This window comes from Pristis pectinata, chromosome 31 (genome assembly GCF_009764475.1).
Source record: "Pristis pectinata isolate sPriPec2 chromosome 31, sPriPec2.1.pri, whole genome shotgun sequence".
Classification (NCBI taxonomy): domain Eukaryota; kingdom Metazoa; phylum Chordata; class Chondrichthyes; order Rhinopristiformes; family Pristidae; genus Pristis; species Pristis pectinata.
The window spans coordinates 4,830,862-4,855,165 of record NC_067435.1 but is presented as its reverse complement, the minus strand read 5'-3'; the positions used below and the strand labels follow the sequence as shown (position 1 = coordinate 4,855,165).

At 38.3% G+C, this 24,304-nt stretch overlaps 1 protein-coding gene across 6 annotated transcripts in view; it reads left to right on the top strand.

The window, feature by feature from the left end:
* The window catches only part of rfx1a (regulatory factor X, 1a (influences HLA class II expression)), a 109,338-nt gene extending 90,360 nt beyond the window's left edge, over nucleotides 1-18,978 (top strand). For all 6 annotated transcript variants that reach the window (XM_052042127.1, XM_052042130.1, XM_052042131.1 and 3 more), the window contains 4 exons: nucleotides 973-1,181; nucleotides 3,189-3,342; nucleotides 7,841-7,886; nucleotides 11,131-18,978. In XM_052042127.1, coding sequence (XP_051898087.1) covers nucleotides 973-1,181; nucleotides 3,189-3,342; nucleotides 7,841-7,886; nucleotides 11,131-11,288 — 567 coding nt within the window. In that variant the 3' untranslated portion in view covers nucleotides 11,289-18,978. The remainder of the gene's footprint in view (nucleotides 1-972; nucleotides 1,182-3,188; nucleotides 3,343-7,840; nucleotides 7,887-11,130) is intronic.
* The last annotated feature ends 5,326 nt before the right edge of the window (nucleotides 18,979-24,304 follow it).

The window sequence follows — 24,304 nt, the reverse complement described above, 5'->3', positions numbered from 1 at the left end:
CTCCAGATTCTAGCATCTGCAGAATCTCTTCTGTCTAAGAGGATATTATACAGCCTTAAGTGTGCCTGGTTTGGGGAAACCCCATCTAAACGTTATCCATTGACTCCTGCTGGGAATGGCATGGTGTAGAAATGGCTAGGTTTGATCAACTTGCATATCCCATGAAAAACTTGTAGTAATAATCCACACATGAAGATGGAGACTGGTAATGAAGATGGATCCAAAGCCCTCACAAAATATAGAAAGTTGTTACCCATCAAAACATTCTTCCAGGAAAAGAAAGGGAAGAAAAAAATAGGGTAACACTAGAAATATGAGCCCTCTGAGTCCAATATGAATAGGATAGATGGGGATGTGATAGTTCAGTAAGTGCACTAATTTTTGGTTGTGCTGAAATGAAATGTTATATTAGTACAGTAACTGGAGAATATTAAAGGGTATTGTTAAAGACTTTCAATGACATAGCACTTTCATCAAGTCCCCAAGTGTTGTACAATTTATTTTGACTACAGTTATAGCTATAGTGTAGTACAGCAAAGTCCAAGAAATATCAATGAAATTAACAAACTACTTTCAGTGCTGTGGATTTGGAGGAATATTAAGCAGAGCATTGGAATAACTTTTCTCAGTAACATCATCCATCTCAGTTACTAAAACAGGTTGGAGGTCAGGCAGTAATTTCTGGTGAATGATCACAGAATTCTCTTAGTAATGTGATGAAGTGTTATAGAACTTGAACTCACAAACTACCCAGTTGCTATCAACCAAATTCATCTGCCAGATAATGTGAGACTTACATGACCATATTCATTCAAGATCTGATGCTACCTTCATTAAGAGTTAATGTCATTAAAATGCTTAGCAGAACTAAATTAGCTTTAGATAACATTACTGTAGGGAGAGTTGTAGCTTTTGGAAAAAATCTTTAATAGTTCATGAGAAAATTATAAAATACCTCATTGTTTTTCATAGGAGCAAGCCTCATGGGTGTGTCGCTGTGAGGACGGTGTAGTGCAAAGGCTGGAGCAGGACTTTAAGATGACTTTGCAGCAACAGAACTCCCTGGAGCAATGGGCATCTTGGTTAGACAGTGTGGTGACCCAGGTCCTAAAACCATATCACGGTTGCCCCAGTTTTCCCAAAGCAGCCAAACAATTCCTGCTCAAGTGGTCTTTCTACAGGTGCGTTTTATATTCCTTATCTGCATAGAGCAAGTCACTAAGTGACCTAATTAAGAGGGTCCATATGTCATGAAGAACAGGCTAGTTGTTTGAACTGGAAGATATCATCATTGCATTTTGGGCACATGAAGCAAAAAAATTATTTTTATCCTGTTTAATTTTGTTTCATAGCATTTAAGGCACTTTGATTTCACACAGAGGAGCATTGATGAATAAATTTCAAAGCTTTTGTGAAGTATTAACCATGTGTCCAGAAGCAATTGGGTTTATACATGTCATTCACTGTGGAAAAATAATGCTGTAGCATGTGCTTGGATTGTTCATGAATGATTGCCATTTTATCGGCATGTTAGGTGACAGTAAATATCTTACCTCACTTTGAATAATGCTGGTCTTCAGCTGCAAATGTGTAAGTCACAGGTGTGACTGATGGCATTTTGGACACATGTTTGTCGTTTGAAAGAATGAGGGGGAAAGATGGATGTGCATTTGAAAACTATCATTCAAGACTTCAGGATACCCTTATGCTCTTCACGGACAATTGATGATTTTTAAAGTGTAGTCGCTTATTCTGTAATCAAAACAGTAAGGTCTTTGGTTAGTTATTCTTCTTTCTAGAATCCTCCGTACAATGCTGAAGCAGTCTGGCTCATCACCAATGGGGAAAAATAAATCATACAAGAAAAGACATTTCAATATGCTTTAACATCATGACATTAATAGTCTTCGTTAATTAACTCTCCAACCCACATGCAGTTTGAACAGTGAAAAATAAATGAGTCCTTTTTCTTCAGGAAAAGAAAATATTCTACTCTCCTTGCTGCTCTTTTTTTTAATTTGTTTGCAATAAAAACAGAACATTCTCAGCAGGTCAGACAGAATCTGCAGAGAGGAACAGAGTTAACATTTCGGACGACATCCTATATTTTGGTTGAATTATTATTTGTCTGGGTGCCCCACCTTTTTTATCCACACCAGTTTTTGATTTTATTGATTGAAATAACCAGCAGTCAGAAACTTGGATCCCTCTTTGCTTAAAAAAAATACCACAGCCTCCTAGCCATTTATATATGATGGAACATGTTGTCTATCTTCCATCTTTAATTCAGGGTTTTCTTTTAAAATGGCTTCATGGCACTAATGGGTTATCATTATTTTGTATCTAGAGTTAGATAGATGTGTAAGAGTGTATTCAACTTGGTGAGAAATACAAATTGAACTAAAATTGTTACATTGCTCATCATTAAACTATATCCATTCCCTACACTTGCATCCTGATCTTTTTCTGATAACTATTATTTCATTTAGCACTTTCTTGGGTAATAAAGTCAAGTAACACAAGTCCAAATCAGTGCTTCTGTATTTTATGGTCTTCAATCCATCTTTGGCATATTCTCCTTTTTAAATGTTTAAAAAAATCAATGCAAATATCACGTTCTTTTGTCATTCAGCAGTGAGGAATAATAGTGACAGAAAGATATTTATTAAGACACTTATAATATCCTCATAAAAACTAATTGAATCCTTAGGTCTGTTACCAAAGCTTAATTTCTGTTCCAAATTTTGTAATGATAGCTAAATGTTTATTGACATTAAGCTGTGTGTCCTAGATTTAAACCAAATATAAAATAGGCAGGATTTATTTTATCAATTCTGAGTAAGTTTATTGATCATTGTCTTGATATAATTAACTTCCTGTAGTTCAATGTTGTAAATATGATTGCATGTTGGTTACCGTGCTTAATACAAGAAGATTACATAACACATTCAAATGTTATTCTTCACATAATATGTTTCCTGTTGTGGTTAGATAATTGCAGAGTGCCTGACAAGTGAAACCAGTTATTAAGGTTATTGCCATTTATCTACTGCTTTTTGATACTTTGCCTTTTACCAAGGAAAGGGATGACGTAGGATTCTTGAAGGCTTCAAAAATAATTTAAGATTGTACCCCAAGCTTAAACATGGATACAGGGACTGCAGAAACAGCTTCTTTTTTTATTCTAGTTCAATGGTGATTCGGGATTTGACTTTAAGGAGTGCAGCAAGTTTTGGGTCTTTTCATCTCATTCGCCTTCTATATGATGAATACATGTACTATTTGATAGAACACAGAGTGGCTCAGGCAAAAGGAGAAACACCCATTGCTGTCATGGGTGAGGTAAGTCATATTGTTTACCTGCATATTGCAATTGCACATAGGTATGCGTTAATTTTTATCTGCATGCTGAATACACGTCACTGTAAATGTTTCCTAAAATTTATATGACTGCCATCAGTTGTTGACATAATGTACACTTTTCATCTTATTGCAGTAAATAATGAGTAACTATTTTGTGTTGTGAAAGGCAATGAAAAAATCTAATTTAAAATGAATAAATGCACCTATAAATTTGTGGGAAATAAAACATCCATAAATGTATGCTTTTAGAGAATTCATTTAACCAACAGAATCTTTAAATATCAAGGTTTCTGAAGTATATGATAAAATTCAGTGACAACAATATTCTTGCTGAATTCTGGATGTAGAGCAGAGTTTTACACCGAGTAAAATGTAAATATTTACTCAAATAAGCACAGTGGCAGAGCTGATGGGATGTGTTATGGTGATGTAAATTAACATTGTATTATAATATATGAACCTTGCATTTGCTCTGTTATGCACACATCTTGCCAAAAAACAGTAAGACATAGGAGCAGAATTTGGCCCATCAAGTCTGCTCCACCATTCGATCATGGTTGATTTATACAGTATTTCCCTCTCAACCCCATTTTCCTGCCTGCTCCCCATAACTCTTGACACCCTTACTAATCAAGAACCTATCAACCTCTGCTTTAATATACCCAATAATCTGGCCTCCACAGCCGTCTGTGGCAATGAATTCCACAGATTCACCATCCTCTGGCTAAAGAAATTCCTCCTCATCTCAGTTCTAAAGGAACATCCTTCTATTCTGAGGCTGTGCCCTCTGGCCCTAGACTGTCCCACTATTGGAAACATCCTCTCCACATCCACTCTATCCAGGCCTTTCAATATTCAGTAGGTTTCAATGAGATCCCTCCTCATCCTTCTAAACTCTAGTGAGTACAGACCCAGAGCCATCAAATGCTAATACATTAACCCTTTCATCCCCTAGATCATTCTCATAAACCTCCTCTGGACCCTCTCCAACGCCAGCACATCCTTTCTTAGCTATGGGGCCCAAAACTGCTCGCAATACTCCAAATGTAGTATATATTGGTTTATAAACCAATGAAAAAGAAAGTGCATGAATAAAAAATACAATCTGATCAATTTCCTTCCAGAATTGATCTATAGCTTTTTGATAGAAAACTTCATTTTGTTTGTGGTTTGGTTCTTGCTGATTGGGGTGTGCTGACTGTGACATGTAATTGATTGCAACCTCAAATCCGTTGGTTGTCTAAAGACCTGCTCAGACCCACCACTTGTGCCAATAAAGAAAGGTACTGAATTGGCATTCATGGATGAAGAATCCTTCATGCGGATTCCATTTCATCCACAAGTAATTATTTCCTGAACATTTTACAATTGGGAAAGCTTGACCAAGAAAGCTCAAAAACAAGTTGCTACCAACAAAACTCGAAGCATTGTTTTAAACAAGATTAATCACTGTGCTTTGCAATTGTACTGCATAGTATCTTTGCATTATTTATCAATTCTGGAAGGAAATTGATCAGATTGTATTTATGCTCTCCCGTTCAACCACATTAAGACAACAACAGCTCACCAAAAATTTACAACACCTCCAATTACTTACTTGGCTACCTGCAGTGGGATTTGTCCTTGATCCTGACTCAGGGACAAGTAGTCTGCCAATGAGTCACAGCTGAAACAAGATACATTTCCTGATCAGGTGCAGTGAAAAGTGAAAAGGCTTCCCCCCTTTTAGGGGCTAATAAAATGTTGGCAGTTTATTAAATAAACAGGTTTGAATAATTAAAATATTATTTACTGAAATCTCTCTCCCCATAATCTATTCCATGATCAACAATACAAAAGGCAGTATGATTTTCTTCCTTAAAACCGGTCTTAGCATTGGAAGAACATAAGAATAGCTCCACATTTAGTTAACCCTAAAGCATGATTCACATGGATATCTTCGGTACACATCCTGAGATCGGAGACAAATTAATCCAACACCTACTGCTTATATCATCACAACTATCACCTTCAGATTAAGATCAGTTTTTACCTCTGACACACAACATATATGGTACTTCAAAGACATAATATGGTTATCAATATAACTTCACCTGTTATTTTCTTTGCTCTGTTAAGGCAAATACAACAGGTAACTGCTTTCAGTAACTGCAGAAGCAGTGTAAAGTTTCATTCACTTTGGTCAAACATATCATCAAAGTGCTTTAAAAAGCCTCAGCATTACATCCTTGTTTTTATATTCTAGTCCTCTGGAAATGAATGCTAACATTGCATTTGCCTTCCTTACTACCGACTCAACCTGCTAGTTAACCTTTAGAGAATCCTGCATTAGGACTCCCAAATTCCTTTGCACCTCTGATTTCTGAATTCATTCCCCATTTAGAAAATAGTCCAAGCCTTTATTCCTTCTACCAAAGTGCAAAGCCCAATGGCAAATCGACAAGCTACAAGCCTAGTGAGATGAAGATATCTATGAGCCCATAATCATGTGAACTATACTACATAGAAGAAAGCACGGGACTAGTTGAATTGAAGAATGCATAAATCCACTACTTCCCACTTTGTAGGTCTTTTTTAAAAGGCATTTGACAAGACTCATTTTAATAAGATTTAAATTTTACGTTTAAGATATTTTGAAGTGTTTCTTATAGGTATGTGACATGAATGAGTTTGGAGTGGAGCTGATTTTACACTTTATATAAAAAAAAATTTTTTAAATGCAGCAGCATGGAAATGACTCGAGTGATCAAGATTCTGTTAGAGTTGGGGATTAACAATGATAATATTTTTGATCTAAAATTATTAAAAGCAGAAATACCTTTCAAATTATGAAGCAGCAACCTTCATTAGTAAAATATTATAAAATTTCAGGGTAAGAATTCAAAGCATTTTTATGGAAGAAATTGGTAGACCATTGTTCAAGTGATAACTATGGGATAGCGTGGAATATTGAGCCAGAGTAGTATAGAAGAATGACAAGTTAACAGGCAAACCAGTGTAAAAAAAAAACCCCAGTAATTTGTGGTGGTAAAGCCGTGGTATAAATTACAAATTGATGCAAATTTCTAGGCATAATTTGAACTGTTTCCAAGTTTGTCACACAATTTCAGAAATTTTAAGAAATTACTGTATTTGTGACCAAAACAGGGACAAACACCACAGGCTGATACTTCAACAGCCCTAAATTAAACCTTATTAACTTCAACATTTATGCTCCTGCAATCCCAGAACCTTGAACATTCAGAAAGGAAGCAACTGAAATGGTGATGTCTTACTCCACATGCAAAGGTTGTTCCTCAAGGTTTTTAAAGTTTAAATGTTATATTATTTTGCTGACTTTTCTTTCTAGGTCTTTTCCTTTTCCTTTCCAATCTCTCTGATTCCCTTTCTATATCTAGTTTGAATAATTTATCATTGATCGTCCTTCATGCTTCACTCTGCTTCTTTCTCTACCCTTGATTCTCCTTGGTTAAGGGGGTAGACTGTTTGTCCCATTGAGTCCCAGAGGCCCATGCTGCCATCAGGTCACTGAAGCAGTTTGCCTAGCAAGGTTAATTGGAAGTGAATGGCAAGGACAAATGTCTAACTTGCAGAATTAAAATGAGAGATGGGCTGCCTCAGTAAATTGTGCGATAACAGAACAAATAAAAGTTACTGAGTGAAAATGCAAATTCAAATCAGGCCATCCAACAGAACAACTGTATAAATTTTTATCTTCCAAATCGGCTGTTGTTCCGGTTGCTGTCCTTTCCAACGCTGACAGGCTCACTACGTGATAATTAAATATTAATTGGCTGTGGAGAACAGGGAATGGTGTCCATTTTTGTGGAGACTGAGCAACAAAGGTAGATCTTGTCATATTTCCCCACCACACTCTTCATGCATTCCACTCCTCTTCTCTCTTTCTCCTCCGCCCGCCCCCACCCCCCGTGCTGTGCTCTCCTCTCTCGTGCTCTCACCCTCGCTCTCTCAAAACTCTTTCTCTCTCCCGCCCCCCCCCTCCCCCCCACCCCACAATGGCTCTAACGCTGCCTATCAAGTTAAAGAGATATTTCAAAGCCAAAGGCGCATAATGTTGAGCAGCAGTGAGCCTGAGGATTGGGAAAATTTCAGACCAGTAAAGGAGGATAATGGCATTGATAAAGAAAGGGCAATACAAAAGTTATCAAGCCAGAAACACAAAGAATACTGTAAAAGCCCTCTTTCCACCACCCCCCACCCCTGCACTTCTCATCTTCAACCTGAAACGTTAACTCTGTTTCTCTTTCTTCAGATGCTGTGTGTTTCCAATATTTTCTGTTATTTTCCAAAGGAAAGCCATTGTATTTTATGCATTAGAAGATGGTAGCTGCAGAGCTTGCACACTTAGGCTGCTTGTTGACAGCCAACCTTGGTAAAATCTGGGCTGCTGGTTCATATCTCTTCCGGCACTTTAGGCAAAGGCAGAGTAATACTTTTTTTTTTCTTTGCATTCCAGTTTGCTGATCTTGGACGTGCTTTAAACCCTCTAGATCCTGACAAAGGTAGGTACAGCCATTGAGCACAAAATAACTAATGTTTTTGTTTTATAGTTAAGTTTGTAGCATTGGAAGGTCACCTAAGTAAATGCTTTGAGGTTAAATTAATTATTTAAGAAAACCTGGAGTATTGTCATACACCAGAAATGCATGAACAATCCTTGTATGGCCAGGAGTTTTGGATGTTCAGTTTAAAGACTGACTTCTAAACTTATCCTGATAAGGAAGGCTATGCAAGCAACTAATTGAGTATGATTGCCTATTTTACTGCCTATTAATATTGCATGCTGACTAATTGTCAATGCTAGTGACAGCTATTTATCCCTAATGTCCAGCACAATCTTCAAACTTACTTGAATATCTAAATACATTCAAGTGTTTGGAACAGCATTAATTCTGTTTCCATGTGGAAGACTATTTTGAAAATACCTGAAAGCAAAGGGAGAAAGTAAGAATGAGAACAGGAGTGTTAAACCATTTAGTTGAGGCAGAAACTTGTCGTGTAATGTTTATCTCAATGGGATTGGACCATCAATTGTGTAAAATTAATACCAGTACTGATTGATTGAGCTGAGTAGGCTATTCCTATATTGTAGTTTCTTTCTATCTGCAAGTAGCTTTGCAATTTTTGAAGCACACACTTCTCCAACCACCTCAAGCCCTTGGAATATGTTATTACCTTTCAGATGCACAATAATCTTTCCTCAGAATTCATGTTTGAATCAGTTCAGTCAGGTTCTTCTACTACCACAGCACCAAAATAATCATAAGAATTCACAAATGACATCCTCTGTGATTATGGTCATTATCTGTCATTGTCCTGCTTGAGCTGAAGTAGCCTTTGATATGGTTGACGTTATCAGCTTCCATTATCACCAAGAAAGGTAGATTTGTCCTTATTTAGTTATGCACTTCACCATCTGATACAGTACATCACTCGCTATGACTTTCTCTCACTGAAGTACTTACCACAGATATATTTTTGGCCTTGTGTTCTTTGTCAGCAACATGGAATCTGATTCCACATTTTTATTCAGTTTTTGAGATCTGGGCATCAGTGACATGGCCAGCATTTGTGCCTCTCCTGAATTGTCCTTCAGAAGGTAGTGGTGAACCACCACCTTAAACTGCTAGGTGTAGTCCTTCTAGTGAAGGTGCTTCCATGGTGCTGTTGGATAGAAATGTCCAGGAATTATATCCAACAAATATGATATATTTCCAAGTTAGCATATTATTCCCATTACTTTATATTAGCATGACATTGTTATCATTTATGTGTAGCCCTTGAACAACCATTTCACAGGGATTGAACACAGATTCTGGCTACTTAGTGTGCAATGGCAGAATGGCCTTAAGCTGTGGCCCTCCCCATTGAGCCCTTGCAGTGGCTATACCTAGCTTCAGTGCATCCCTCAGCACGTAGTCCTGGATCTTGGAGCATTCTGGTTTGGTTTAGTTTATTGTTACTGTCGCATGTCTGCACAGGTGCAATGAAAAACTTACTTGCAGCAGCAACACAGGCACATGGCATCAGATAAGTAGCATTCACAAGAAAAATATAAATTATACATAATTTTTACAAGAAAGAACACAGAACAAGAAAAAACTGTCCATTTTAGTGCAAAGTGGTCAGTGTTGCTATACTGAGGTAGTAATTAGGGTTGTGCCGGTTGGTTCAAGAACTGAATGGTTGAAGGGAAGTAGCTATTCCTGAACCTGATGGTGTGGGACTTCAGGCTTCTGTACCTCCTGCCTGATGGTAGCTGCGAGAAGATGACATGGCTCGGATGATGAGGATCTATGATAATAGATGATGCCTTCTTGAGGCAGCGCCTCATGTAGATACTTTCAATGGTGGAGAGAGATGTGCCCATGATGCATTGGGCTCAGACATGGACAATACCTTGCGCTAGAAGACCAGTGAATTTCGGGCACGTCAAATTACATCTTTCACTGAGTTGATGGTTCTCCAACAATAATTGGTTCGTTTCAGTGTGTATCCATGGGACTAGTCAATGGAGCGCAGAGTTCGATGTTATGCACCTGATCAGGATGAAACAAATACCCCTGCATGAGCTCTTCCTAAACCTTACAAATGCGTGCTCTAGAAGGAGATTGATGACGATTTCATTTCCAACACAGCCATCCCAAGGGCAGCATGGGGTGTTGTTGATAGTCTGATTATTCATGAAGGTTCTGACAGGAAGGGCTCTTCTCACTGCCAGTCAAGAAATGTCTTGGTGGTGCTTTGAAACTTCTAGCAATGAGGCATTCTGCCTCATGACTGACGGTCTGCTGGAGGAACCACCTCTACAGTCTCCCTTTCTTGCAGGGCTCTGATAGCATTTTGTGTAGAGCACTGCCTAATTGATTGATTGGTTCGTGATCAAAAGTGTTCTACAAGTTACAGGTGGTGTGGCATGTCCAACTAAAAGGAATGTTCCATGGCAATGTGGTCAGGCCCCCTCCTTCACAACACTGATAAAACCTTACATGTAGAGACAATTGGTCTTTACTTAAGGTCCACGCACAGCTTGATGTAGCCATCAGAATAAGGGCCACATTGGCTACACTTTTCTCACCTTTTATGGAGGTTTTTACATTGAGTTCCTACAAACCAATCCGTTTTCGAGCTTCATTTAGACTGATGAAGGTCTCAGATGATTACTACAGGATAATTATGGGGTATGGGCCAAGTACAGCACCACCAAGAACACTTGGTAACCAGGTTCTATTCTGTGACTGATGGGAAACCTAGAATTCTGTCGCCAGACTACCAGTTTATCTTTGCCTTATCTATATACTCCACCCAGTTCTTAGTGCATGCCCTGGCACCCTGAAATCATATCCGAAGCACCTCTTTTCCTCCCCTCAAAGCCTGGCTCTTTCTTGTCGTACTTCCTGTTTATTCAGAAATGTCTTTATAATTCAACTGTTTACATTTACCTCCCCGTCTCAGACTCTTAAGCTAATTTGAATCCTGCTTACCTTGAATCATATTGTCTGATTTTTGTGACCTATTGAGAAAGTAATCTTTAATGTATCACTTTCTTTGCTTTTCATTAACAAACAAGACTATAATGAATTTAGTTTGGTTAGAATTCAAGTTTTGCAATCTCTGATCCAAATCATCAGGGAAAATGAAAATAAAGTGAACTAAGTGTGGAATGGATTTTAATGGAGGAATAAGATTGGGCTACGATAAGCCTGCATTTATGGTTTTCGTTAACTGCATGTTCTGTTTATTCAGATGAAGAAGAGGAGGAAGAAGAAAGTGATGAGGACAGCCAACAAGAAATTCCAATGGACAATGAACCCACATTAGTGACAGACTCGATGGAGCCACCAGCCAAACTGTCACGGACAGACTCAAGGGGAGTGTTTGTCCAAGCACCACCAACCAACTGAATATAAAATGTAGGATGAAAAAGAGGAAAGCTTTTGCTTGAATTTAACATCATTAACTCTCCATCCATGGCATCTGATAGCCATTGCATAGAAAGACATTGTCTATAGTTATCACGAATCTCAAACTTCTACCAAAATTATTTTAGTTCAACATTTATTTATGAGTTGTATTTAAGAAATAAAAAAAACTTTCCACTAGGAGTAGAGTACATTAGTAAATGACTGCTGTTACACAATTACTAACTTTAAAAACACTCAGCTCACAGATTATACAAAAGCTCTAGCTTTACCAAGCTCAGTATTGTGCTGCTTTTGAATGTCACGGGAGCCAGAAATTGCCTAAACACCACAATTTCATCTCATTCAGCAGTATTTGCATGGTTTTTGTTTGGAAAATAAGTAACACTGAATATGTTTTGGTGCTGCTGGAATAAAACAAAGGGGAAAATTCAAATTTCCACTCAGATTCCAAAAGCAAATATTGAGATTCGCTCAAAACAAGTGAAGTGCACTTAAAAGTGCATTACTAAATACTGCTCAGTTATAGGAACCAGTGTGTTTGGTGTTTGGCTTTCTAATTCACCTTTGGTTAGAATAAACTTTGAAATTTACTGGATTGTTGGGTCAGCTTACATGGGTTGCTTCAAATTTAAACAAATTGCAAGTTGCTTGATCGCATAAGCAACTTAATCCAACTAAAATAATCAAGTTAACTTGCTGCCAGGAAAAGAAGGTTGAACAAAGGACACGGGAATGAAATGACTAAGAAGCAACTCATCCCTGATTGACACACTTGCCAGTACTTTCACACTGCTGAACAGTCCTCTTGTAAGTCAATCTTGGAAGGGGTCTTCTGCTTATTATTTGTCACTGGTTTTTAAACGCATTTTGTTTATTTTTAAAGTGCTGTGTATTAGACTTGTTAAATGATTTACCTGTGCAGCTTTCCTACAGTAACCAGGTGGTTTGCATAACAGAAAAACTGACTACAAGGTTGCTTTTATTTGACTTTCAGACAGGTAAATCATTAATCATTTTTATGACATATTTACCTCTACCATTCATAGAATTAATTTTATGTCAAGTGAAATTTTAAAAAAAAAAGATGCATTTTCCCATGTTGCTGTTTTCTCCTTTGAATTTGTGACTCTTCTAATATAGCCCTGTTTACTGGTGATGAGCTTGAAGAAATGACCACTTACTTGGAGCACAATAAGGCAATATCTCAAAATGAGAAATAATTGTTTAGAATCAATGCATTTGCCTTCTGTTTTCTTAGCTTTTCATGAGAAAATGCTCAAGTTTTGTTTTTCCTAATGTTACTCAGCTAGCCAGAAATTGCTCCTTTATTTATCGTATTTTTAAAAAAAGTAAAAGTGTTTTTAAATTCAGTAATATCCCATTAAATGGGTTGGTTGCAATAATTACAAATTAGGGATATGAGAGAACTAAAAGTTAAAATAATCTGAAAGCTTTCATTTTATGCATGGAGTCTCCATGAGGTAGAAACTATGGAGCAAGCTTTTTGATAATGTTAGGCAGTTACATAATTTTAGATTTCAAATTAAAGCATTTATAGCATATTTTATCCACTGTAAAGCCAGACAGTAATGAAAACAAGACAACAGGAGAGAGGGAAAATATACATTTTGTTGGGTTGTAACTTTGCCAATGACGTAATTTCGTTGGTGAATAGCAAAATTCACACCAGTACCACTTTACTGATCTACTGACATATGATCAGGAGCTGCTGCATGTAATGTTTTTAGATATTATTTCATTTCTTTTAAATTTTATTATGTCATTAATGGAATTTCCACAGTAGTATTGATTTGTTCTGTTCTGCGTGGCTATCCCACTGAACATTGCAGTAAAAAGGAATAGAGCGTTAGGCCGTTAGCTTTGCATTTCATTGTCTTCTTTGTCATGGTCCTGATGAACTTCGCTCTGCTGGACTTGAGCCTGCCTTATATATCAATGAATTGTGAGTTTGCAGGCAATCATTATGACAGCCTTCAACTCTGTCAACTTTAATGACATGTATTACATTTAACTTGATAAAGATTAATGGTTAATACTGGCTGGATTTATATCAATGGATAATAATATTTTCAATATACCCACAAAATATATTGAAGACCATCATAACCAAAGCACAATTGTGTTAGGAGGTATAATTGGAATTCAAGACTACAAATCTGAGCTTGCATTGATCTTTTTTAATGTTTGTTTGTATCCAAAATTTAGTTCAGGCTCGGCTTTCTTGGAAAAGCATAGTGTGGTGATTCATCAAGCTGTCCTGTGACTTACCCACAGCCTAGTGACTTAGGAAGCAAACAAAAACAAATTGTGGAGGGCTTTGAGCATGTTGTTTGACCTAGATTCTTGGTTCATTTGAATCATTGCATTTGAATGAAAAAGAGTGGCTAAAACAGATGCTGTGTGTTCCCTGAGCTTTATTAAACTGTCCTTTTTAGAAGCTTATAGTTAAAACTATTTACTACTGTTTGGAATTCCCACCTATTTGGAGGAAAGCCAAAGTGCACCTTTCAAAGGAAACTACACTTTCGTCTTGGAAATAAAACCAGAAAACGCTGTGGACACTCGGCAGATCAGGCAGCACCTGTGAAGCATTTTCTGGTTTTGTACACCTGTTTTGGCAGGAATCAGCTAACCTTTTCACTTTGCAAGCTCTTTCATATCCTTCATTTTTATCTCGCCCTGCACTATCATGTCTCATTAATAGTTGACCTTATTTTTAAGTTTTTGTTTTTTGGTCAACTTTCTTTTCCCTTCATTAAATCTTATCCTGACCTGGTTCTTATTGCTTAGAGAAACCAGAGTATGAATTCTCACAAGGCTCTGAGTTAGCATCCCCCAATATAGTTTGTAAGGATAACAAAAGCTGAATAGTATGATCTGAATAAACACTTTTTATTTGGATGCAAAAATCAGTCAACAGTTTTAAAGGGTTAACTAAGAGTTAATATCATTTCTAAGATTTACATTTCATCAGTCGCTTTAGTATCATTTAAATTAACTTAACAACTTTACATACCAAGACTGTTAAAAGTAATTCTGGAAAAACAAAATATTTTAAATTGGTTACGGTCAAAAACGAAAATAAAGTATCAAGATATTTTAAAGGAGAGGATAAGCAATTGGCCACAGAGAAGGGAAAGACAAAGCTGAGGAAGAAATGCACCAAAACCATGTAAATTAAACCATCAAAAATGGTAAGGAAATGATTCCAGTCCCGGATATTGTAGTCACATAGAATTATCCACTACGCCTGGATCAGTGCTTTAAGGACTACATTATAATCAAATTAATATAATCATACTTAAAGGAAGGAAAAATTTCAGGAGCAGCAAGGGAACGGTGACATGTACTTGAGGCTAGATTAGCTTCTAAAGAGAAATTTTATTACAGTTTCTTTTTAAAACCCACACAAAATGCCATTTTTTCTATTTATAGGGTGGTATCAGAATCAAGATGTAAAACTTGGTTTTAGTTGCACTGGGCTAAGTTAGTTCCTGCATTATGATGAACTAAAAGAGGTGCACATTATTTTAATACTTGTTGAAACTTTGTTTTATGTCCCTGTGGATATTATCCTTGCCAATAGTTGGGGAGGATGAGCATTGAGGAGTTGGAACATCTTACATTTCCTTACCTTCATAACGAATATTAAATGATCTTTTTAATCAGCATTTTAGTGGTCACAGAAACATTGCCTTTTATTTAAAATATTTCTGCTTTCAACAGGAAACAACCTTACCTGAACTTTTTTTTGTAGAAAGTATCCTCTCCCATGGTCTCCCTCCTTCTCTGCCAAGTTACTGCCTGGTGATGACATTTGACAGGATCCATCCAGGAGTCCTAGAGCAATTCCATGAAAAGCTGCAAGGACACCATTTTAAACCCACTTGAGAGCTTTTCACTAACCATGCACGTTTCCCACACAGTAGAATAGCTTAGTGGGAGTGAACAACTCTTGCAATGCTTAGAAGTTCTAATGGAAACACTCCTGTTTGGAGTTGAAAACTCCATGCAAGAAAAGGAAAAGAATAACAGGTTCCGCAAAGTAGAAATGTATGGCGCTTTTGCCATTTTCTGTTTTAAAATACGTCCACCCACTAAAGACTTTAAGCTATTTTACCAATTGAACAGGAGTAGAACTATGATGTTCCAAACTGGGAACCCTACCACTTGTGCCATAAGATCCATTTCCTTAGGACCTGCTTTCCTTGACTGCAGAATTAGGTGATACTACATTTGGACATGCTAATACTCTATACTCTTCCATAATTATCTGAGCTCAGTACTAAAAATGCTAATACTTTATATTGCAGAGTAGTAGTTCTCTGTAGCAAAATAAACTAAAAGTTGATTTTATTTTGGCTAGTCATAACTGGTAGTTTTTCTGTTAACATCATTATATCACCAACAAATAATGAGTTTACATATAAATATTATTTAACTGTGCAATCACCTCATTCCTGGACAACCTTGTTTTTGGTCTGAGGAAAATGACAGCTTGTTGTTAATATGGGCTCTCATTAAAAAGACTTGTTCAAACTGCAGATGTAATGAAGAGATTTAAATCTGTTTAATTTCAATATTTTTCTGATTTTTTTTTTACTATTAGAACCCAGAGGTTTCCATTCTGCAATGCTCTTTTTTTTTCCCTCTGCTAAAAACATAAATATATGGATTTGATAATGAAAGGCAGTAAAGTCGGTAAGTGTTAGAGTAGCAGCTGTGTTGTGATGTGACTGGAATTACCGTTTAAACTAATGAAACAGGATTGCAAACAGATAGAAGTACCAAGTAATTTTCTGGTAAAATCCAACATTGGTTAATATTTATACTAAAAAAAAATTGCCAAAGATTGCTCACATATTTAATAAATTGCACATTCACGCAGAGGACTCCCTGGTAAGTTCATGATATTCTTTAACAAGAAAACCATTGCACAGTGCAGATAAATGTTAAGCCAGGCAATAGAATTTCTAGGCCATTGTCCTTTTTCATTTTAGGAAAACTCCTTCTGATGGCTTTAACCTCCTCAATGTAGAAAAATTCATGCCTTGTCATGACACTCTGCTGGACATGTTAAACCTTCCCAGATTTCCAGAAAAATGAAGTGGAAAAGCCTGAGTAAGTTTCCCTTGGCAGGTCAAGAGAGCAGAACTGGTTAAGGCTGTATAGTTCATATGTTTATGCAAGTCTTTATTTATATAATTTTTCAAATGTTAGCATCATATAACAAGAACACCTATTCAAGACGAGGTTTCTGTGACATGGTAGGGGTAGTGGGGAGAGTGGAGTTAGTCATCTGCCTTGTTTGGGACAACCAACATGACATCTAACATGACCAACAGCTAACATGACATCACCTTCCAAATGATTGGAGTAACATGTTGATGGTCCAGATAAGTTTGTGTAGTATGCAACAATACCCAAGAAAAGGCAGAAGATGAAATAGCCTTCAAAGAAGCTAGGGTTGAAGCTGGATTCAAGAGGTCTAGGAAATGGCAGCCCTCTTCCACTGCTGTTGCCCAGAGGTGAATTGGGGTTAGTCTTCCACAGAGCCTCTTAAGGTAACTTCATCTGCTATATGATCTTTCTTTAAAGTTGTCAGTGAGCACTTTTCAGCTAGTACACTGTCTGTAATCAGTTATCAGTAAAACTGTCTTTAACTCTGGAGTATTTTTCTGTTACGCTCACTGCAAACCAGCCATCAATGTTACAGTTTCTGTGCACTCTCTTAACAGCTTAACCTGGCCGTAGACAAGTGTCTCATTATCAAATTGAATAGTTCAGTGTGACCACCCAAAACTGAAATCCCTCATTGTGCTTTAAGAGAAAACTACCCTAAATTGGAATATTAATAGTTGTCCAGTTTGATTAACTTAAGGATACCAATTAAGTTACTTTTAATGTTAGGAACAGCTAACAAGTATGAATCAAAATAATAGATTGCCATTGTTATCATTCAGTCCAGTGGTGACCACTAACTAGCATACCCAAGTACAGGACAATGAATTCACGCACTGTCGCTCTCTAGCCAATTTGGGCTTGTTTTCCTGGATAACGGAGTGTGTTGCTTTTACCCAGTATTAAGATGTCTCCTTGTCAACAAGAACTAACATTGATAGTGGATGAAGTTTTGCCAGGTGGTAGGAGAGGAGGCCTAAATGTTTTGATGGTTCCATATTGTTGAGTGAAAGATGGAGGTTATTTTCTGCTTTCTAAATTGCAATTCGACAGCCCAAACAAAATGAGTTGGACCAGGTGATCTCTGGTTATTCTGGGATTGCATACCTACAGTGGGTGTATGCGTACTGTTGGCCATATCAATTAAGACCTTCCGAGCCAGTGGAGGCCTTGTGTTCAAGACTTTTGTAAACTGGAGTTTGCATCAGCAACATTTTAGAAGCCAGCAAATAGCATTTTTTTTCTAGAAGTTAATGAAACTCTTCATATCTCAGAATCCACAATTGAATGTGACATTCGTCAAAGTGGAATTGCACGAATACCAATAGTCCAGCTTGCATATTGTTAAGCGAAGTGGTTTTGCACATCACTCACTTTGGTTGGTTCAGCTGGTAAATAGGAAGTTCCATTTGTGAGTTGACTGTGAACAGTGGCTGAAATGTCCTTCTCTTCAGAATGTCTAAAAACAACTCGATAATAAACAAAATTGTGAATACTATTTCATCACTTTGATCAAATTATCAGAAAATTCAATTTCTTTAACCTGAAAAACAATAATGAATGATAGGAATATACAGCTATTTGTCCTGTACAGAATTATTATCTGGTTAACAATCCATTGATTTATTGAAATCTAATGCCAGATTATTTTGATATTCCACATTCATAATTATGCAAATAGTAACACCTTTCCAAATCCTTTTTCAGCCAAGCAGATGCGATAGGACCATAATTACAATTCGTACACTTCATATTCACTGTCCTTTTACATGTTGTATTGAACCAACAGCTGGTGTTTCCTTCCCCTCCCCGACGGAACTGGCAGAAGATTGAAATCTGTCAGCGCAAGGTTCATAAACGACGAGAGTGTAGGATTTATGTGGAACTGCTTCCACTTGGGTGGATGCAGAATGGAATTATATATACAAGCAGGATTTCTGATTTACTTCCAACAAAGTTCTAGGCAGTAGAACGAAGTAAACTTGTTGAGGGGGTAGAAAAAAGTCCAAGCCCAAGTGTTAATCCATAAAAGACGTCTCCTATATATTTGACTCCAATTATAAAGCATAAAATTCAAGCATCCTCTATTTTGAAACAAATTTTAGTATCTTGCAGTAACATATTTGTATTTAGGGGATTATTACTCTGCATCATATAAATCTAAATTATGAATAAATATTTGAGAAATGGGCATTGCTGCATTTGTCTGTTTTTGCTATTATTTACTGATTTTTTTTTACGACGCTATATTTTGTTTGTGAGAGGAGCCTTACCTCTGTTGCGAGGGTGTATTCTCTCAACTTCTTTCGCACTGCAGAACTTAGCTGATGCCTCATAGTTCTAGCACATTGGAGAATGTCTAAGAATACAGCCTCAAACTAAGATAAGTGCCTCTGTTAAACCATCCGGAGAATACGTTTGTAGAAAGGTGATGCGCAAGACTTGTTCCCATTCTCTTTTCACCCATAATCTGCGCACCAGTGCAATTGAATTCAGTTTCCTTCACACAATTCTGGCCAACACATGAGCCTGACGGCAGAAGCAGTTTGTTGCCTTTCGTTAACACTTGATATTAACTTAAAATCATTTGTAGGATTTTGTTTTTCCTTTTTCAAATAAAGAGTGTGTGATGTGATTAATGTATTTTGCAGTTAATTGAGGGCACTTGTAATATATTTGTTGTACCAGTTGTAACTCCAAATTACATATAGTTTTGAAAAACAAAACAACTTGTGCTTTTGTACGTATTATAATCTTTATTACACGTTGCATTAATATTGGGTGAGTTGTGCAAAAGAAAATGATTATTTGATATATTTGTTTCTGAACCATTATGGCCTTAATTTGTTGGAACTTTAGTCTTGAGATACATCTGTGACATATAGTTGTATGCCGTTCTGTATCAGGAAAGTAAATATTGTATTTTGTATAAACAAGAAATGCTTAGTTTTGTTGTAAACCTGGGTACCTTGGTCCAGCTTTTGCTGAACTATGAACCTAGAGAGAAGGAAGCAGTGTTTGAGACTGCGCGGTTTTAATGTTTGTAATTCAGCTTGGGTGACATGTAAGCATTTGTATGAGTGTTTGTTTTGGTGCAAAAGCTGTTTTCTACTTTTTGTAGTGTTTCTTTTAAATAAAAGAGCAGATATAACAACTCTTTCTATGCTGTCTTTTACTTACAGGTATTAGGAATTGGAAACTTTGTTATTTTGCATTAACATTACACAGTGAGGGAGAAACTGGTCTTCTTCAAAGAGACCAACAGCTTGTGCCAAATAGCATGATTTAATGGACAAAAATGGCCTATAATGCTTAACAATGGAAAAGGTGAAGGAAATGTGTATGCCGCAGATGGGAGAGTTAACACAGCACAGTACAGGCCCTTCAGCCCACGATGTTGTGCCGACATTTTATCCTGCTCTGAGATCGATCTAGCCCTTCCCTCCCACATAGCTCCCCATCTCTCTATCATTCATTTGTCTATCTAAGAGTCTCTTAAATGTCCCTAATGTATCTGCCCCCACTACCTCTGCTGGCAGTGTGTTCCATGCACCCACCACTCTCTGTGTAAAAATAAAAACTTACCCCTGACGTCCCCCTTATACCTTCCTCCAATCACCTTAAAATTATGTCCCCTCATGTTGGCCATTGTCGCCCTGGGAAAAAGTCTCTGACTGCCCACTCCATCTATGCCTCTTATCTTCTTGTACACCTCTATCAAGTCACCTCTCATCCTCCTCCTCTCCAAAGAGAAAAGCCCGAGCTCACTCAACCTATCCTCATAAGACATGCTCTCCAATCCAGGCAAGAAGATGTATGTAAGTTGAAAAGAAGATTGTGAGGGTACTTCAAAGCCACAAGATAGAGAAGTGAAAGGCAAATGAAAATAGAAAAAAGAACTGCATCTTGTGAAAACCTGAAACAAAAATAGAAAATACCGAACATACTCAGCAGGTCAAGCAGATTTGTCAAAGAAATTAATGCTTCAGGTTAAAAACACCTTGTCGGAACCGGGAAAGAAAAAAACAAGTTTTAAATTGCAGAGAGGGTGGGGGAGGGCAAAGGAAATATCGCAGATGGGGAGGCAGGTTTTCTGATGGACTATGTGGTAGATGAAATCAGTTGCTAGGAAGTTGTAGAAAAAAAGGAAGATAAAATTTGTGAGATGATTGCAGTGAGAGAGAACTGAAAGGAATGTAAAAGCTGTGAAATGCAGAGTTGTAGAATGTGCGCAGCAGGCCCAACAGTGCTAATGGAGAGAGGAAAGACTGGGGTATTATTACAGACAGATGACCTACAGCAGAACAGGCCATTTCTGATAAAGAAAGTCAATTACTGGAAGTTGCAGAATGCAATAGTGAATCCAGAAGGCTGCAATGTGCCCACCTGGATTAGTTCCTCACTATGATCATGCAGGGACTAGTGCAGAAGGGGATGGAAACTTAAAGCAGCAAGCAACAGGAAGTTTGGGGTCAGCCCAGCAGTCTGAACACAGGTGCCCTGCAAAGCGGTCACCCAATCTGTGTTTGGTTCCTCCAGTAGAGAGGAGACTGCATTGTGAGCACTGAATCAGGTACACCAGATTGGAACAAGTACAGGCCATTCCCAGATAATGAATGGGTTCTGTTTTTACAGATGTGTGCAAGTCAGAAAATACACAAAAATCACTCTGTGGTAACCACACCGCTGCAGTACTGTAATGAAAGGCATCAAAAGCACATGAGACTGATAAGAGAGGGAAAATAGTTCTGCCATTTGCAGGAACAAACATGTATGTACATCAGACTTTTGAATTTAATATTATTGGAGCTCGTTCATATGTAGAGGTGACCACAAGTCAGTCATTCGTAACACGGGACAGCCTGTACAAGTGAATCACTATTTCACTGGGAGAACTGTTTGGATAGTGAGAAAGGGAAGACTTAAATGGACAAGCGTTTCATCTCCTGCAGTTGCATGGGAAACTGCCAGGAGAAGCGTAATGGTTGGCAGAGACGGTAGCCCCTTTAGGATCTTAAATATTTCAATAAGATCACCCCACATTCTTCTAAACTCCAAAGAATACGACCCAAGAAATCAGTTCCAATATTATGATCCAAAATTAGTTTAAATTTCAAATTACAGGAAGTCCCCAACTTACAAACCGACTTTCGTGGTTGGTTCGTAAGCGGGCCCGGCCCCTGATCCTACCATGGCAGCGGTACACCTTCTTTGGCCCAACCCCGGGCCTAGTGCGTATGTGCGACCGTGATCCCCAGCCCAAGTGCGCATGCGTGACCGCGATCCCCGGCCCAAGTGCGCATGCGCGGCCGCGATCCCCGGCCCAAGTGCACATGCGCAGACACTGTTCCAAGTTACATACAAAATCGGGTTATGAACTGTCTCAAAAATGGAACTCGTTCATAACCCGGGGACTTCCTGTAAACCAAAGTTGCAATTTTTTTGGTCACTTGCCTACTTTATACAACAGATTTTTCATTTAAAGGGATGTAAGACCTTGCAATATTCAGTTTGGCTACTGCACTATTTGAACTTTGAAGTCTGTGCACATTTGTAAACAGCTTCAAAATCTTGAGGTTGCAATTAATTCCCAGATCGATTCCTTTTCCCCAGCACGTCTTGGGTATTACTACTTTCTTCTCTGGTACATAAGTATATGTAACTCACTACCTCTAAGATTGGTGGAAACCCAATCTCTCAGGGCTTTGAAACTGATATTGGACAGGCACTTGTGGGTTAATAACTTACAGGATGGGGAAAGTGTGGGTGAAATGGGACTGAGTAGATTGCTCCTCAGGGAGACAGCAAGGGAAATATAGACTGAATGGCTTCCCATGTCAATAGCAATGCTATGATTCTATATGATATACATATATATAGTATGTAAAATGTGATGTTTTGGATTTACTTGTGAATGTTGTCTTTCTAATGCCATGTGCCTGTGATGCTGCTGCAAGTAAGTTTTTCATTGCTCTTGAGCATATGACAATAAACTTGACTTTGAGCTATTCAGATATACTGATGTCATATACTTGTATGAAGAGATCCAGAACTAAAAACTTTGACAACACTGAAATTCAAATTTGTCTTCTAGTTTTGCAACAATTCCTTAGGGCAAAGAAATCACGCCACCTACAATCTTTCTGCTTCTGACAAGGCAGTTGTTGGATTAAACATTCTCCAGATAGGTGCAGATTCCTATCACAGTACAGAAAAGAGTGCAAGAGATCTGTGATCTCCAAGCACTCTGAGGTTGGCTGAAGTGAATGAAAGATGCTCGGGTTGCAGAATTCTGTGATCAGCCTCTGGCATTTTCGAGAGAGAGGTTTCTGGACCACAGGAAATTTGAGGGTTATGGGGATTGATTCAGATTCACATTAGTTTATTGTCATATACACCAGGGAATTCCTTGCTCACGTGAAGCTCACAGAGTGAATGGTATACATGGTAATAATAAATACAACAATAAATACATCAACATACGTAAAACAACCAAACAGTGCAGAGTATAGTCGTGCAAAGTAGTGCGAAAAGAAATGCTAAAGTGACAATAATGAAAGAGGTAGAATTCAGGGTTCAAGGAGGTGGCAGCACCACCGGGAAGGGGATGCGAAAGAGGTGATTGGTTTAGAAATCTGATAACAGCCATGATATTAATGAATGGCAGAGCAGGACTGAGGTGCCGTTTGACCAACTCCTGCTCCTATTCTTGGGCCTATTTTTGCTTTCCTGCTTTTCCTCTACGGGTGTCACACACTGCTCTCGAGCTCCCTCCTGCAGCTTTCTCTGGTTCACCAGAAGTTACTCTCAGGCTCCCTCTTATGGCACTTGCTTGTATTACTGACCACAGCTCTGTCATCTCATGTGTTTCCCAACCTACTGGCCTTTGAAATGTCCTGTACCTCTTTTACAAGTTCAAATGAAAGGTCAGCAAGCTGAAACGTTAGCCCTTGTTTCTCCCTCATTGATGCTACATGACCTGCTGAGTATCTCCTGTTTTTTTTGTCCTTGTGCTGCCTGTCTGCTCGAGGGTAACTTCCTTCCACTCCAGTTCTCTGGGTCCTGAGGTGGCTGATGAGGGACCTGCAGACTCTGCCACCGGTGGGCAGGAGGTGCTTTTCTTTCCACTGTCTGCAGCAGACTTTTCTATGCTCCTCACAAAAGCATTTACAGTTCTCAGTGCCATCCCAAATGTGCCTTTTCCACATCAAACGACCATGGGTCAGGTCTTCCCTAAGAGTCAGTGGTGATCCCTCACTGCGCTGCACAGGTTTTGAGTATCTTTCTGTTCATCTGGTAATCTCTTGCTGTGACAGAGCTCAGAGGAGTTTGTCTGCTTGGAGAAGCATGGACAGGCACATCAATAACGTGGCCTCCCAATTGGGCTACAATTAGAGCACCACGAAAAGCACTGGAGGAACTCAGCGGGTCAGGCAGCATCTATAGAGGAAAATGGGCAGTCAACATTTCAAGTCGAGACCCCCCATCTGGACTGGAAAGACAAATGGGAAAGGGGAAACAGCTAGTTTAAAATGGTGGAGGGAAGGGGTGGAGCAAGAGCTGGCAGGTGATAGATGGATCCAGGTGAGGGGGAGATAGGCAGGTGAGGGCAGGAATGATGTTAGGAGCTGGGAGGTGATAGGTGAAAGTTCTCTCTCTCTGCAGATATGGCTCTGTGTCTTGTTTCAATGTGTTTCTTTTTTTCTCTGCAGGTTATTAAAGTAGTTTAATAGCACCAAAGTAGTGCAGAAAAGATTTACAAGGCTTTTGAGGGACTGAGGTAGGAGAGAAGA